Raw genomic sequence first — 17,445 nt, 5'->3', positions numbered from 1 at the left:
CCATAGTAGGTTACTTAGAAAATCTCGGTGCAATCAGCAGAATTTTTGTGAAAAGTAAATCATGTTTAACCAAACTCTTGGATTTTTTTCACAAAAGTGGATTAAACGGAATGGATAGTTACAATGTGATTGGATTTTCAAAAAGCATTTGATAGCTTGCTGCAGCAAAGCTTACTGCACAAGAAAAGAGCACATGGTGTACGGGATAAATTAGTATGGATAAAGGATTGGCTAGCAGACAGGCAGCAAAACCTAGAGATAAATGGGACATTTTTGGTTTGGTAAGATGTATCTAATAGGGTGCGACAGGGATCAGTGAAGGCTCCTCAATAATTTAAACTCAATATCAATGATTTGGACAAGAGAACTGAATGTGGAGGAGCTAAGTTCGCTAATAACACCAAGACAGGTAGGAAACTAAGTTATCAAGAGGAGGTAGAGTCTGCAAAAGGTATTAAAGGTTAAGTAAATGGACAGAAAATTGGCTTGCTAACTTGTTGATTTTAACAGGAAGAACGGAAAAGCAGAATACAATTTCCATGGAGAGAGACTGCAGACCCCACTGGTACAGGGGGGTCAAACCAGTGGGGTCGAAGAGTCCTGGTACATGAATCACAAGAAGCTAGTATGCAGGTGCAGCAAGTGACTGTGAAGGCAAATGGAATGTTATTGTCATTTCTTCCAAGGAAAATGGAACATGAAAATAGGGGAGTTTTACTGCAGCTGTAAAGGGTACTGAAGACACTATACCTGGAGTACTGTGTACAGTTTTGATCCCATTTGAAAACAGATGTAATTGCTTTTGAAGTCATTCAAAAAAGATACACTGAACTCATTAAAAAAGTTTGGAAAGGTTAGGCTCATTTCCATTGGACTTTAGAAGTAGGAGAGGTAATGCTAATGAAACATATAAGATATTGAGGAGACTGGATAGGGTGGAAACCCAGAGAATTATTAAACAGATGTAAGATGTAAAACTAAGAGACATAATTTATGTAGCAGCCTTCCCCCTTCTGAGACAGATTTTTTTTTCCTTTTCAAGGATTATCTGAATGTAGAATTCTCTTTGAGAGATATTGGAGGCTGGATTTTTACATGTATTGATGTCTAGGTTAAGTAAATTTTTGACAGACAAGACAGTCAAAGGTGATAAGGTGAAAATAGAAAGTAGAAGTGAGACCACAATCAGATGGGCCATGATCTTATTTAATGATGGAGCAGGCTCAACAGGCCAAATGACTTACTCTAGCTCCTAGTTCTTATGTTCCTGAGTTCATGTTCCTGATCAATTCATCCAAGTTTCCACGATTCGATGCCTTCTCTTCACTGGTTACATACAATCTCTTCATAGTATCAGATGTCAGTACCCTCTCCAACTACCTACATATCAATAAAACCTCAACAAGGTACAATTTAACTAAGCAAACCAAAACCCTCTTCCTTTTGGTTTCCGCCTCCATTACCACAATGACTAAGACCACTTCCTCTCATCTCAGCAATGTTACCCACATTACAGTAATTTCATCTTTCTCCCAAAGCCAAAACATTAGTCCATGCCTTCATCACCATGATATTTGGCATTCTCCAACTCACTTGGGCTATTCTGCAATTCAACACTCTCTCTGCCTCAAATGATCAAAAAGTACACAATGTCACTCAGACAGAAGTCTCCTCTTAACCCTATCCTCTCTAATATCCATTTTCTGCTCAACAAAGCTGACCAAATTTCTCAACCTTGACTTTTCAATCTTTTTATATTTTACTGGCCTCAAAGTCCCCAAACCACAGATCAAACGTCACAGATACTCTGTCTCTGACTCTTGTCGGTGCGCCATTGACTTGCTTCCTACTGAATCGGTACACTCCTATTCAAGCAAATGCCTGCTAAGTTTCCAACTTCTGCATGTGTTTAGAAACCCTACTCAACACTGATCTACATTTCTCAACTCTAAGTCTTTCCCATCCCACAGTGGGAAAGATATATTGGTCTTGCAGGGAGATTTTTTTTTATATTATTCCTGTGGTATGACATTACTGCCAAGGCCAAAATTTGCTGCCCATCCTTAATTACTCTTGATAAAGTGGTGGTGAGCTGCCTTCTGGAACCACTACAGTCACTGGAGGGTACAGACAGCCACAACATTACTAGGAAGGGGGTTCCAGGATACTGACCCAGCAACAAGCAAGCCCCCAAGGAACATTATATTGTTTCAAGTCAGGATGGCAGGTGGCTTGGAGGGGAACTTTCAAGCAGTGTGTTGCCATCTCTCAGTTGCCTTTGTCTTTCTTGATGTTAGAGGTCAGAGGTTTAGAAAGTGCTTCCGAAGAAGCAGAAGTAGAGTCTTCCATCACACTCCAGAGTTGTGCTTTGTAGACAGTGAACATCCATTAGGTGTCAGAAGACAAGTTACTTATCTCAGAAGTCCCAGCCTTTGACCTAATGTAACAGCCACAGTTTTTATAAGACTAAACCAGTTCAGTTTCTGATTGACAGAGGGGTTTCAGCAATGGTAACACTCTTGAATGTCAATGAGATTTGGTTAGGTTATTTGTTACTGTGCAAATGTATTCCCTGAAACTTGGAACATGTGATTTGATTCAAGTTTTCAATTTTATGGTGAACATGCAAGGTAAATAGAAACTATTCCTTCTGGCTGGGGAATATAAAGTGCATTGCCTCAAAACTTGAGCCAATTTTTAAAGGGTGAAGTTAGGACACAATCTAATTTGCTCTTCCTAAAACAGCAGTTGATATCACTTCAAAGTCTAATTTTAAATCCAAGATCGATAGACTTTTGAATGTGGGCTAATGGTGAGAATATGAAATAAGGAACATCAGAGCAGACTTAGGGGAAGGGGGTTAAATGGCCTTGTCCTTTTCCCACATTCATACAGCCATACAGATATACAGCACGGAAACAGACCCTTCGGTCAAACTCGTCCATGTCAACTAGATACCCCAAATAATTCTAGTCCTATTCTCCAGCATTTGGCCCATATCCCTCTAACCCCTTCCTATGCATATACCCATCCAGATGCCTTTTGAATGTTGTAAATTGTACCAGCCTGCACCACTTCCTCTGGCAGCTCATTCCATACTCACACCACCCTCTGTGTGAAGAAGTTGCCTCTTAGGGTTCCTTTTAAATCTTTCCCCTCTCACCTTAAATCTAAGCCCTCTAGTCTTGGATTCCCACACTCTGGGGAAAAGACCTTGTCTATTCACCCTATCCATGCCCCTCATGATTTTATAAACCTCTATAAGGTGACCCCTCAGCCTCCAACGTTCCAGGGAAAATAGCCCCAGTCTATTCAGGGCAGCACGGTGGCTCAGTGGTTAGCACTGCTGCCTCACAGCGCCAGGGATCCGGGTTCAATTCCACCCTCAGGTGACTGTCTATGTGGAATTTGCATATTCTCCCCGTGTCTGCATGGGTTTCCTCCGGTGCTCCGGTTTCTTCCCACAGTCCAAAGATGTGCAGGCTAGGTGGATTGGCCATGCTAAATTGCCTGTAGTGTTCAGGGATGTGTAGAATAAGTGGGTTATGGGGGATGGGTCTGGGTGGGATGCTCTGAGGGTCAGTGTGGACTTGTTGGGCCAAAGGGTCTGCTTCCGCACTCTAGGGATTCTATACATGCTATTCAGCCTCTCCCTATAGGTCCAACTTTGGCAACATCCTTGTAAATCTTACCTTTTCAAGTTTCACAACATCCTTCCTATAGCAGGGAGACCAGAATTGCATGCAATATTCCAATAGTGGCCTAATCAATGTCCTGTACAGCCACAATATGACTTCCCAACTACTATACTCCATGCACTGACCAATAAAGGCAAGCATACCAAACGCCTTCTTCACTATCCTATCTACCGGTGATCCATCCCTCACTTTCCCACCTCTGATTCAGTTGCCACATTTGTGTTCTTCAAAATTGTGAAAGGCTACATGAAATTGTCTTCTCTGCTAATGTGCTCATAGTCGCCAGCTCAACAACAATAGCTGAACATTCACTCCCTCTACTGAGCAGCCCACCAACACAACATGGTGCACTTCAGACGAAATGTCTCAACACAGGATACATTGTGAAGAACCTACAGCAAAATGCTTCCAATTTCTTTGGTCATCTCACTGGTTGTAATAAAAGCAATCAAGGGTTAAAAAGGTTCTGTGCATCTTGTTCTCAAACGGAAAAAATATGTCATATCTCTTTTCCTGAGTGGAATTGCGCAGAGGAGTATATTTACACAGGATATACTGTATACCAGGATGTATGAAAATAGGAACTCGCCCATTTACTGTCGGCAGAAAAAAAGTCTGTTTATGAGTTCCGCAGAGGAAGTGTTGCACAATTTATTATATCTGCGGTGGTGACAAACCTACCATTTCATCAGTAAGGCAGGCAAAGGCTAATAGGAATATCTTCAGTTACCTTGACTTTATACATCTTTCTTTGCACAAAACAGATATGTGACAGGTTAACAGATATAAAATTATATTGTGCCAGTTCAGCACATCTTAAAACACAGGAGGCCATCTGGTCCATCAAAGCTGTGCCAACTCCATCTGGTTCCACTCCCCTCTAAACCTCCTGCCTTTCAACTCAAAATTATGTCCCCCTCATACTGACCCTTCAACTAGGACTGCTTTTTATCCACTCTGTCCATGCCCCTCATAATCTCATACACCACAATCAGGTCTCTTCTCAGCCTTCTCTATTCCAAAGCAAGTAATCTAAGATTGTCCAGCCTCACTTCATAGCTAAACTTCTCTATCCCACACAACATCCTCGTGAATCGCCTCTGAACAAATCAGCTGCTGCTAATGGCCCACAATGCTTCATGGAAGTCCAATCTTCAAGTGTTAGGTCTGTTTGAAATCCAGCCCATTCAGTATGGTGGGGCAGTGCCATTCAACACATGGGAGGGTGTAAACTTTTTTTATATTCTCTCATAAACGTGTGTTGCTGGTTGGCCAGCACTTATTGCCTTCTGAGGAAGGATCACTCGACCTGAAACACTAACTCTGATTTCTCTCCAAAGATGCTGCCAGACCTGCTGAGCTTTTCCGTCAACTTCTATTTTTGTCTCTGTTTTACACCATTTGCAGTTCTTTCAGTTTTTATTTATTGTCCATCCCTAGTTGCCTTGAAAAGGTGGTGGTGAGTTGTCTTCTTCAATCATTGAATTCCATGTGCTGGTGATAGATCCAAATGCCCTTAGGGGGAAATTCCAGGATTTTGACCCAGCAACACTGAAGGAACAGCAATATATTTCCAAGTCAGGATGATGAGTAGCTTGAAGAACTCGCAGGGGCTGGTGTTCCCATATATATGCTGCCCTTGTACTTCTAGATGGAAGTGGTTGTAGGTTTGGAAGATGCTAAGGATCTTTCGTAAATTTTTGCAGTACATCTTGTAGATAGTACACACTGCTGCTACTGAGTGTCAGCAGTGGAGGAAGTGGATGTTTGAGGGTGTGGTGCCAATCAAGCAGGCTGCTTTATTCTGCATAGTATGAAGCTTCTTGAGTATTGCTGGAGCTGCACTCATCCAGGCAAGTGGGGAGTATTAAGACTGAAGATGATAAAACATTGGAGCAGAAGTAGGCCATTCAGCCCATTAAATCTTCTCTGTCATTCACTCACATCATGGCTAATCTGATAAGTCCTCAACACAGGATTACTTCCTGGGCCATGTGCCAGTGAGACGAGAAGTAGGAAAATAGTTAAATATGTGGCTAACCAGCTGGTGTAGGAGAGAGGGTTTCAGGTGGATCATTGGGATGTCTTCCGGGACCAGTGGGATGTGGACAAGAAGGACAGGTTGCACATAAATTGGAAGGGCACCAACAGAGCTCAGGAACAGGAAGGGTGCAATCATTTTGATGGGTTTGTACTACAGGCTTCCAGCAGCCAGTGGATAATAGACGAACAGATATGTGGACAAATTAGGGAAAAATTTGTAGTGGATCATTTTAACTTCCCCTATATTGACTGGGACTGACTTAGTGCCTGGGGCTTGGATGGGGGTCAATTCTGTTAGGTTTGTCCAGGACAGTTTTTTGAAACAATATCGAAATAGTCCAATTGGAGAAGGGGCCATACTACACCTGGTATTGGAGAATAAGCCTAGCCAGGGGTTTCAATGAGAGAGTATTTTGGGAACAGCGACGATAATTCTGTAAGTTTTAAGATACTAAACTAACCACTACAATATTAGGCATTAACTGGGAAATGTGGATTGGGGGAGGCTGTTTGAGGGTAAATCCACATCCTGCATGTGAGAATCTTTTAAGGACCAATTGATTAGTTCATGGCCAGCATGTTCATGTGAAAATGAAGGAGATGGATGGCAAGATTCGGGAACTTTAGATGACAAGAGAAATGTACACAATTAGCTATGAGAAGACATTGGACAAACATAGTTTGTTTTCACTTGAGCTTTGCAGGATGAGGAGCAACTAGCCCCTTTACCAATTTGCTGCCTGGGCTGATGCGAAAGCTAAATGTACGATGGAGCTATGGCCCTCATTATATACCTCACTGTATGGAGGTCTGTATGCAGCCCTCAGCTGCACAGTAAGCCATCACTGGCTGTTCCGAGATCCAGGAACCACTTTTGCTCCTGGTGTTCCCAACACAGGTCACTTCGAGCTAGAGTCTTGTGCCCAGCTGCTGACGGATGTGGTCTTTGGCAGGACGGCCATAGCCAACCACAAGCTCATCAGCAGCAACAGGGCCCAGTGGAGGATAAGGCGCACACAGTTCAAACAAAGGGCCCCTCCATTCCCTAGCGATGACCAAGACACAGTGTTGGCACAGTCTGCTTATGTCCCGGGACACTGTGGCAAAACTACGGCGATTCTAGAGTGGAACCTGAGGGCTACAGAAGTGGGAGGTCATCTTCTTCAGGTGACTGTGAAAATCACAACAGCTTTGAACGTACATGTAACTGGCTCCTTCAGGGAGTGACGAGTGACCAGTGTGGGATCAGTCGTGACCCAAAAGTGCGTTAGGACAGTGACTTACACCATCATTGCATGATCCTACCGTTTCATTTCCCAATGAAGAGGTCAGTATGGAGTCCAGACAGTAGAATTCAGAAACCTAACTGGCTTCCACCAGGTACAGGGTGCCAGTGAGTGCACACATGGGCACTGACACAGCCGTATCACAATGCTGCAGAATTTCATCAATAGGAAGGTGTCCCATCCAAGTAATGTCAAGGTGATCTGTGATCACTGTTACTACTTCCTGGAGATACTTCATCTGTGAAGAAGTAGACGATGGGGCTGCCGAAGATGATGTTTCACTGCTTGGACCGATCCCAGAGGAACTGGCCTTCTAGTATAGTCCAGACAGAGTGTTTCACATGCCGGCAAGATGTACTCTATTCAATTGGAGCAGGCAACAAGGTGATGTGCTGGAACTAAGGGAAGGGGAGCATCTTTCCAAGGACGAGGAAGATAAGGATTCTGAGGAGGAGGTGGCTCTCCAGAGGAGAAAGATGCACAATTAGGTGGATTGGCCATGCCAAATTGCCCCATTGTGTCCAGGGATGTGCAAGCTAGGAAGATTTGGCATGGTGAATGTGGGGTTGCAGGGATAGGGTGCCTGGTGGGTCTGGACAGGATGTACTTCAAAGGGTCAGTGCAGACTCAAGTGGCTGAATGGCATCTTCCTGCACTGTAGCGATTCTATGATTCTACAAAAATTATGAGAGGCATGGATCGTCTTGAGTTTTTTCCCAGGATAGAAATGTCAATTACTAGGGGACATAGGTTTAAAGTGAAAGGGTTTAAGTTTAAAGGAAATGTGATGGTCAAGTTTTTTGCAGAGGGTGGTAAGTGCCTGGAATATACTGTTAGAGGTGGTGGTGGAGGCAGATACTATAGCAATGTTTAAGAGGCATCTTGACAGAAATATGAATAGGCAGGGAGTAGAGGGATGGTCTGGACAGAAGCAAAAGGTTTTGAGTTTAGAAAGGCATCGTGTATTGATGCAGGCTTGGTGGGCCAAAGAGCCTGTTCCTGTGCTGTACTGTTCTTTTGTTCCACTTTCCTGGCTCATTCCCATAACCCTGTATTCCCTTAGTGATTAAAAATCTGTCTATCTCAGCCTTGAATATACTTAACAACACAGCTTTGAAAGCCCTCTGCAGGGAAGAATTTCACAGATTCACTCTCCTCATCTGATTCTATGCCTTTCAACCCTATACTGCTTCTTGCTATCGATTTAATTTCATTCTTAACTTAATTTCAAGACAACCTCGCCCCCTTGCCTATCTTGCTTTCAAAACTAAAGAGTAGTTTAAGTTTTAATCTAATTTTCTGCAACAAACCATTGTTGAGGCAGAATTAACAACATCGCACAAAAGTGATTTGTAGAAATTCTTGAATAAGAGGAAAGCGAAAAAGGTTTGGAGAGTGAACAGGATACGTGGATATTCCAAAAAGCTGCTTCCGTCCTCCTGACACCCCACGCCCATTGCCGGTTTGTCCTTAAGCCTGGATTTTCATTTGAAGATCCTTTGAGAAGCCACCTCTGAAAAAACTTCAGGTCTCTCCCTTCTACAATTTTCTCTGCTGCTTTCAGTTTTTTAAATGGTTAAACCCCCTTGCCTATCTGCCCGTCCTTTCAATGGGATGTGTTTCCTTCAATGCTTAGTTCCCTACCCTTATCTCCTTTTAGCCACATCTCTGCGATACCCACAATATCATACCTACCAATTTCAATCTGCTGTACAAGCTTATTTATCTTGTTTTGTATGCTGCATACAATTAAGTACAACACCCACCGTCCTGATTGACCTCCCTTCTCATATTTGTCCTCTTATCTGCTGTGCCTGAAGTTAGATTTCTAACCATTTCCATACTCTGTCCTATTATTTGTTCTGGAAACTTCAACAATCACTCCTAAGCCTTCCCCTACTTTCACGACTTTAAAGTCTGTAAGGTGTCATTCTATGAGCCAGACACGGTGAGGATGGTAAATCTGCCTTCCCTAAGGACAATAGTAAACCAGATGGATTTTTATGACAAATGGCAATGATTACATGGCTAACATTAGATTTCAAGTTTCAAATTTATTAATTTATTATAATGTAATTAACAACTTATTGATTCCACCATCTGCAGTCAAATTTGTATGCACGTTCCCAGACCTCTGAATTACTAGTCCAGCAGCAATACCACTGCACTACCACCTCACCTGATGCTTTGCAAACTTTCAAATTGTGCATTATAGACACAACAGCAGGTTATTTTTATTCAAAAAAGAGGGGTGATCCCAACAACTCCAGGAAATTTATTTTAATTTGCTCATTGGATAGTCCTAGTTCATTGTCCATCCCTAATTATCTTTCATGTGGTCATAGTATGCAGGTTTCTTGACCTGCTGCAATCTGTTTGCATTCTAGAACTAAAGGGAACAGTCCAAGAATTAGGGCCAGATCATTCAGGAAAGATGTTAGGAAGCACTTCTACACACAAAATATGGTAAATGTTTAAAACTCTACTCCACAAATGGCAGTGGATGCTGGATCAACTGTTAATTTTAAATTGTAATTAAGTTTTTATTAACGAAAGGGAAATGGGCCAAAGACAAGGTATATAGAGTTAGGCCACAGATCAGCCTTTATCTCATTGATTGGCAGAACAGGCTCAAGGGGCTGAATGGCCCACTCCTGTTTCTATGTTCTGTTGCAAGTACCCTCACAGTTCTGTTTGGATGGGAGTTCCAAGATTTTGACCTAGCATCATGCAGGAATGATGGTACACTCCAAAGTCAGGATGGTGTGTGGCTTGACAGGGAAGCTTGCAGGTGGTGATGCTTCATATAGCTGCTGGTCTTGCCATTCTAGACAGTAGAGGTTGCAGGCTTGGATGATACTGTTGAAGGAGCCTTGGGAGTTGCTGCAGTCCATCACTAACATGACTGCATGCTTCCTTCCAGTCCTTTCACTGACTTCTTACTCCGATCCCAATTTTCTATCCATGTTCCCATTGTCTCTTTAACTCAAGCGGTTCCCTTCTGCTGAATACCCATCTTACTTGCCACTTTCTCAGACGTGACTCTTGAGATTTGAACCCTTCAGCAGTGAACAATTTAACTCAGTAGATCACAAGTTTAATTAGAAACCCCCCGGTCTTGCTTTTTCAGGTCACGCAGTTTCATCATTTTTGCAGCAACTGACAGGATGCACTTTCTACAATGCTTCTAAAATAGAAGGCCATCTCAAGACGCTTCAGAGGTTTAACCATTAAAAAAATGAAAGCAGCAGAGAAAATTGTAGAAGGGAGAGACCTGAAGTTTGTTCAGAGGTGGCTTCTCAAAGGGTCTTCAAATGAAAATCCACGCTTAAGGACAAACCGGCAATGGGCATGGGGTGTCAGGAGGACGGAAGCAGCTTTTTGGAATATCCACGTATCCTGTTCACTCTCCAAACCTTTTTCGCTTTCCTCTTATTCAAGAAATTCTACAAATCACTTTTGTGCGATGTTGTTAATTCTGCCTCAACAATGGTTTGTTGCAGAAAATTAGATTAAAACTTAAACTACTCTTTAGTTTTGAAAGCAAGATGACAATTCGTCATACAGTCTGCAAGTCAAACAAACCAAGTCGTTTACATTTTGTTTGTTCAACAGAGGGAAAATTTGCTGACTTCACATAGAATCACCTGAGCCTTTTCCTCAGCATCTCCAGTTACTACTGCAAGTGAGAGGTGGAACTCCTTCAACTGTCTATCCAACTGACAGAGCTCCAAACTGATTGAATTATGGAATTAGTAAAACATTCAGTCAAAAGTTTGTGGAGCTAGGGAATAAATTACAGGGCCCTAAGTATATACTCACTGGAGTTTAGAAAAATGAGAGGTGATCTCACTGAAACATCCAAGATTCTTAAGGAATTTGACATGGTAAATGCCTAGAGAACATTTCCCTTCATGGGAGAGTCTGGGACCTGGGACCAGAGGCCATAGTCTCAGAATTAACGGGAGCCAATTTAAGACTGAGATAAGGAGGAATTTCTTTTCTCAGAGGGTTGAAAGACTTTGGAACTCCTTGCCACAGAGAGCTGTGGGGGCAAAGTCCTTGTGTATACTTAAGGCTGAGAGAAATCGATTCTTGGTCAGTTGGGGAAATCAAGGTTACAGAAAAAACACAGGAAAGTGGATATGAGGAATGTCGGATCAGCTACGATCCTATTGAATGATGGACCAGGCTTAAAAGGCCAAACAGCCTACTCCTGTTCTAATTTCTTATGGTCTTCACATCTCTTGTCACGGAACTGAGAGAGAACATTATTAAGCACAAACTGAGTAAACATCTTGAAAATCTCCAGGTGAACAGAGTCAACATGCATTTTTAAAGAGTCAGCCATGCCTGAAGAATTTAATTTAATTTTATTTAATGTGGTGGACAGGGGACTGTCCATAGATGTAATTTTGCATGGACTTCTGGCAGCCAATTGACAATAGTAGTCATGACAGACTGTCAGGTGATGTTGAATTTCATGAAGTGAAAGGAAATTACGGACCTGCTTAGGAAATTGACTGAGGGACAGAAAACAGAAACAGGAATAAAGGACAGGTATTCTAATTGGGCCAGCGATCCCCTGCCAGGATCTGTTTTGGGAACTCAACAGGCAGTCCAAGTAAACCAGGCAGGTACTGCAGGACTCCCCTGAATAGATGGATGTGACTAGTACGGTAATACAAGGCTCAGTGCTTGGACTCCAGCTGTTCACATCACCCGTATATATCAATGATTTCAATATGGCAGCAAAAGTTTGCGGATAATACCAGAAGTAGTAATATGTGTTGTAGGAAGACACAAAATGTTTTCGGAGGATTTGGACAGGCTTAGTGAGTGGGCAAAAACACGACAGATGGAATACAATGTGGAAAAATGCGAGGTTATCCATTTTGGTAGGAAAAACAAGCTGTCTGATGAGGAAAGTTTGGACAAGCTAGGCTTGAATCCAATAGCGTTTAGAATTAAGACGTGACCTATCTGAAACATACAAGTTCCTGAGGAACCTGGACAGGGTGGATGTGAAAAGGATGCTTTGTCATGTGAAGCATCTAGAACTAGGAGTCACTGTTTCAAAATAAGGGATCCATTTAAGAAAAAAAATTCTCCTTAATTCTTTCGCACATAGGGTTATCAGTTTTTGGAACTCTTTTCCTCAAAAGGCAGTAGAAACAGTCTTTGAATATTTTTAAGACAGGGTTAGCTTCCTGATAAGCAAGTGGGTGAAATGTTGTCAAGGGTGGGAAGCAATGTGGATTAATCAGATCAGCCATGATTTTATTGAATGGCAGGCCCAAGGAGACAAATGGCTTACTCCTGCACCTGATACGTATGTTCTTATTTAGATTCTCCATCTGTAAACATTTTCACTCTTTAGCTTAATCAGCAAGAAATTCAACAGAAAATTGAAACCAAATAACACAAATATTTTAACTTCCAATACTCCCACATCTGAAATGTTTCATAATACTTGATGTATTCTCCTTCTCTATAAAAATAGAACCTTACATTATTATGGCTAGAACATTAAGCTCTAAAGAAGTGCAAATAGTTTGTATTTTTCACAGAATGTTTTATGTTGCTTATTTCAACTCGAAATTATTAATTCCCATGCTGGAACATATCTGGGCAATTACTACACCGTGAAATGTAGATGAAGGGCAAAGACTCAGTGCAGGTCATAGAAGATAAGACAAGTCAGAAAGAATGGTCTGGCGATAGTTTTTGTGGTACAGACTTGATGGGCTGAAGGGCCTCTTCTGTGCTGTACGATTCCATAAAAAGGATCAAGAGAGCTACAAATTTCAAAGTAAAAGAATACGCATTTATAGAAACACAACCTCCCAACATGCTTTCCAGCCAAATAGGTAATTTGAAATCTAGTCACTGTTACAGTGGAGGAAATGCAGCGCACAGTTTAAACACCACAAGTTCCTACAGACATGTTGAGAACAACCAAGTAATCTGTTATGAGGTTGTTTGAGGGAAAATCAGCTTCTGAGATGCTAACAAGAAAGCCCCTTCTCCACTTCTCTTGGGAACTTGGGAGCACTACTTCAGTAGTGCACTGTCCAGATTAGAGGGTGAAACTCGAATTCAACACATTCATGCAACATGGCAAACTGAGCTGCTCTAACATTCAACAAAATCATCGTTGAATTTCCATCCCAATTTTTCAACCTTAACCCAAAGTACTTCAATCCCAAATTCCAAAAATTATTTAAGTCTCAGCCTTGAATATACTCAACATCTGAACATCCACAGCCCTCCAGGATACAGAACAACCTGCCGTTTGAAGAAATTTGCCTCATGTCAGTGCCGGTTGGCCATCCTCTGAAACGGAGACTATGGCTTTTTGTTCTTGACAGTCCAGTCAGGAAACATAGCTCTCAGCATCTAGCAAAGAATATAGGCCTAGTCTACTCAACACTGCCTCTTAGGAGAGACCTCTCACCCCAGAAATCAAACGAGGGCATGTTTCTTGCAACCTTGCTCAGGTAAAAATATCTTTTCTAGGTTTAGAAGATCAAACCTATATGTTGTACCCAAGTGTGATCTAGGCAAAATCCTGTATAAGACTTCCTTGGTCCCACCCTTGCAATAAAGGTCAATATATAATTTGCCTGTCTAAGTGGTTGCTGAACTTGCATGCTAATTTCACTGATTCATGTGCAAGGATCCCAAAATCCGTCAGAGTACAAAGACTGCTCATCTCTCAATTTTAAAATCCCACTCCAGCCAATCCCAGTGAATGGGGACCAGAAGTCAGATTCTAAATTCTAGGCTGACATCTATCAAATATTTTTATCCATGGGGGGTGAGTGTATGACAGCTTCTGCATCCCAAAACCATCCCCTGGCTCCTGGCCTGGATACAGGAACCCAAGAAGTCTCTCGCCATATCAGTTGTACCTTAATGGTTAGCTATTGATTGTGCAAATCTATCCTTGCTTAATTTCATATTAGTCCCAAAGTGTAAATCCAAGAATACAAAAACTACCAACACCCAAGATCAGTGTCAGAGAACTGTGCCCAAAGGAAAACAGAACTCGATATCAGGCAAAACAGAATCATGATATTTGCAGGTTTCTCACACTGAAGCACAAGCATAGAACTGGCCAAAAAAATTGTCAAATTTACAACAAGCCAAAACCATCCTTATTCTAATCATTGCTGAGGGACTTAAAAATAATGAAATTATGACAAAATGCTACTATCCGTAACAAATTACTTGATTAAAGACTACTTGTACTCACCACCGAGGCATTTCTAATGGTCCTGCTCTATTATACTCCATGGTATTGAATTTAACTGAAGGTATGAGTTATATTATAATGTCTGCTGCTTTTCAATAGTGTCGCAAGACAGCCGATCATGAGTTATTTTGCTTAAGCCTGCTGATGTTTATGATCATCCAATAAATTCTCGAGTCCTGTTTTGACTGGTTCAGGAAGCACACTGTCCTGACCCTGACGTTCCAAATACTTATACACACTGACTGTTACTGTTCTCAGATATACTTTGCAATACACACAGGGAAGGTCACCAAAGAATGTCGACTGTGAGAGCTGAGGATTCAAAGAGCACAGCAATCAATGGCTATCTCCTTCAGCACTGCACCCACGTAATACTAAACAGCCCACGCCAAGGCTCGTGTCCTCAATTGGCAGGCACTGAGGAAGTCATTGATATCATGGACGGCAAACAGTAAGACAATAGAGGCAGCAGAGCACCAGCACAAATAACATCAAACTGCAGTCTAATGCGCTTACATGCATGCACAAAATGAATCATCTCCACTATCTGAGGCAAGATGATACATCACAGAGACAACAAAAATAGCCATACAACACCACAATCAGGATCCCTCAACATAGGAAGATAGCACAATGATACAAAACAGAAGACTATTCAGCCCATCATTTCTGTGCCAGCTCTTTGAAAGTGCTCTCCAATTAGCTCCATTCTTCTGCTCCTTCCTCATAGCTTTGTAAATATCTTGCTGTCAAATTCCCTTTTAAATTGCAACTGAATCAGTTCCCTCCACTCTTTCAAGATGTGTTTTCTAAAGCACAGCAGCTTGCTGAACAATAAGTAAAGTTTCCTTATGTTGCCTCTTGTTCCTTTGTCAATCGCCTCAAACCTATGAATTTTGTTTACTAGTCCTTACACCACTGAAACAACTGCTCCTTAATTAGATGATCAAAACCGCTCACAAGTTTTAACACAAGCACATTTACTGCTATTAAGTGAAGAGCCAAGGGTAAGGAGGGGGTGGGAGGGAATAGAAAAATAGGGTTGACATCATAATCAAATCAGCCACAATCTTGTTAAATGACAAAGCAGACTCAAAGGGCCAAATAGTCTACTTCTGCCTCCAAGTATTATGTTCCTTTGAGCAAAAGAAAACCCCAAAGAAGTGCAGATGGTGTAAATCAGAAACAAAAACATAAATTGCTGAAAAAAAACTCAGCAGGTCTGGCAGCATCCGTGGAGAGAAATCAGATGGACATTTAAAGACAAAGCCTGGCCAGTAACAGCAGAGGAAGGCAAATCCATTACAGCATTTAAAACGTAAATGAATAAATATTTAAACTGAAAACATTAATGAATGCAGAAAGGTCAGGGAAATGGAACTAAATGGATATGGATAGCACAGCATAAAAGGAGACCATTCAACCTTCGCTAATCTAACTCTTCCAAAAAGCCACCCAATTAGTCTCACTTGAGTTATTCCGACTTCCTTACAGGATTGGGCAGCTGACTAAAATGCACTAAATTTATTGCAATAATAAACTCCAGAATTGCTTATGGACCACATATCCTTCCAACCCATTTATGTCAAGACCTGGATTTGACAAAACCTGTCTTTGCTTGGACTCCTTCATTCAAGCGATTGTAAATTTGAACTTGCATCAAATCTCCCATACTGTGGTCCTTGTGGACAACATGGGTGGCACTGAAGCCTCAATTTTCTGCTACTTCTGTTCATTAACCTGCTACTCAGAGTTCCTTGATAGATATCACCAACGGTACAGATGATCAATGCAAAATATGGTAGCCAACTGCTAAATTGCACAATATTGACCAGAAGTACCAATTTTAAGTATTCATTGATGAGAGATGAGCACTAACTTCAAGAATCTCTACATCTATTCAGCCAACATACTCAGCGTCAGTGCATACTCCTATGGTGAGTGAAATAGTTTTAGGAACACTACAAACCATTTGAACTCCAACTCCCACCAGTGACTGGGACAATGCTTTTAACAAAGATTTTTGTTTTAAGTCTTCAGTTAAATTGATGTTCACTAGTTTGGGTAGTATATTTTGTCATTTTCGGATACTTGCAATAAGTGTTTTGATAGAAAAAAACTTTAATATTCAGAGAACAGGCACAATCATGATAGGCTGAAGGTTTCTTTCTATGCTGCAACAATTCTGCAATTCTATTTTATGGCAACACAGACACAGATCTAGGAAGACCTAGCAGCAAGAATCAAATATATAGTTACTGATATTGCCTGCTCACTTTGTGGTGTTACTGGGATGCTCTGCTTTTCACAGACAGTGGTCAGTCACAGCACCTGTAGTAGCCTTGAAGGGATAGTGCATTGCAGCATCTAAGCCTTTTGGTTCTGAGCTGCTTCCATCAAAATAATCTATCCTCTCCATTTTTTCAGTTTCCATTTTACCATGTTTTTATGCCATTTAATGCAACATTTTGAGCAAAAATAACTTATTGAATTATCAGGAAGGGACTGTATACCAGCCCAACTATCTCTGTCTGTTTATTTTAATTAATCCCTTTAATCAGTTCTAGGTCAATGGCCCAACTGGGAGAGTGAGAGATTCAACCTGTCTCATTTCCGTTTTGTCTAGGCCAAGTAACCAAATACCGTGGAAGTCTTGTTATCTCTGAGGAACCACAATCAGCAGTTACCAGGTCAAAGGCATATGAAGATCATTTCCTTTACAAGGGTAATACCTGACAACAGCTAGACAACATTCAGTCCATCAAACTGGGCATATTGGCAATTCAGAACCATTGGGAAAACATTCTGCTGAGAATCCTTCTAACCATATGCAGTCACCTTGCAGGGTTATGGGAGAAAGACAGAGGAGTGAGTCCAGCTGAGTTCCTCTCAGTGAACTGGCACAAACATAACCAGTCGCAATGGCTTCCTGCTGTGCTGTATTCCATCACACACCTGACTAGTCCCTTGGAGAAGATGGCACAGTCTTTGGGAAGTCAGGAGGCAAGCCACAGTATTGATAGATATTTTCCAATCAACCTGTTCCGAAATGTTATTACACATTTCTGCACCAGATTGAACTTGAACACGTGCCTCTTGGTTCAGAGGTAGGAACACAACCACTGTTCTACAAGAGCCACCACAGTATTTATAATGACTT

At 41.6% G+C, this 17,445-nt stretch overlaps 2 protein-coding genes across 2 annotated transcripts in view; one reads left to right on the top strand and one right to left on the bottom strand.

Annotated features, from left to right (window-relative positions):
* Positions 1–14,839, bottom strand: part of LOC109914088 (exocyst complex component 6B-like) — a 167,973-nt gene extending 153,134 nt beyond the window's left edge. Inside the window, exon 1 of the mRNA XM_048601070.1 lies at positions 14,286–14,839. Coding sequence (XP_048457027.1) covers positions 14,286–14,326 — 41 coding nt within the window. The 5' untranslated portion in view covers positions 14,327–14,839. The remainder of the gene's footprint in view (positions 1–14,285) is intronic.
* Positions 14,802–17,445, top strand: part of LOC125484002 (exocyst complex component 6B-like) — a 153,449-nt gene continuing 150,805 nt past the window's right edge. The window contains exon 1 of the mRNA XM_048601031.1: positions 14,802–14,837. Coding sequence (XP_048456988.1) covers positions 14,802–14,837 — 36 coding nt within the window. The remainder of the gene's footprint in view (positions 14,838–17,445) is intronic.

Source organism: Rhincodon typus, chromosome 1 (genome assembly GCF_021869965.1).
Source record: "Rhincodon typus isolate 14 chromosome 1, sRhiTyp1.1, whole genome shotgun sequence".
Taxonomy (NCBI): Eukaryota; Metazoa; Chordata; class Chondrichthyes; order Orectolobiformes; family Rhincodontidae; genus Rhincodon; species Rhincodon typus.
The sequence above is the reverse complement of the archived record's forward strand: the minus strand, read 5'-3'. Positions and strand labels throughout refer to the sequence as shown.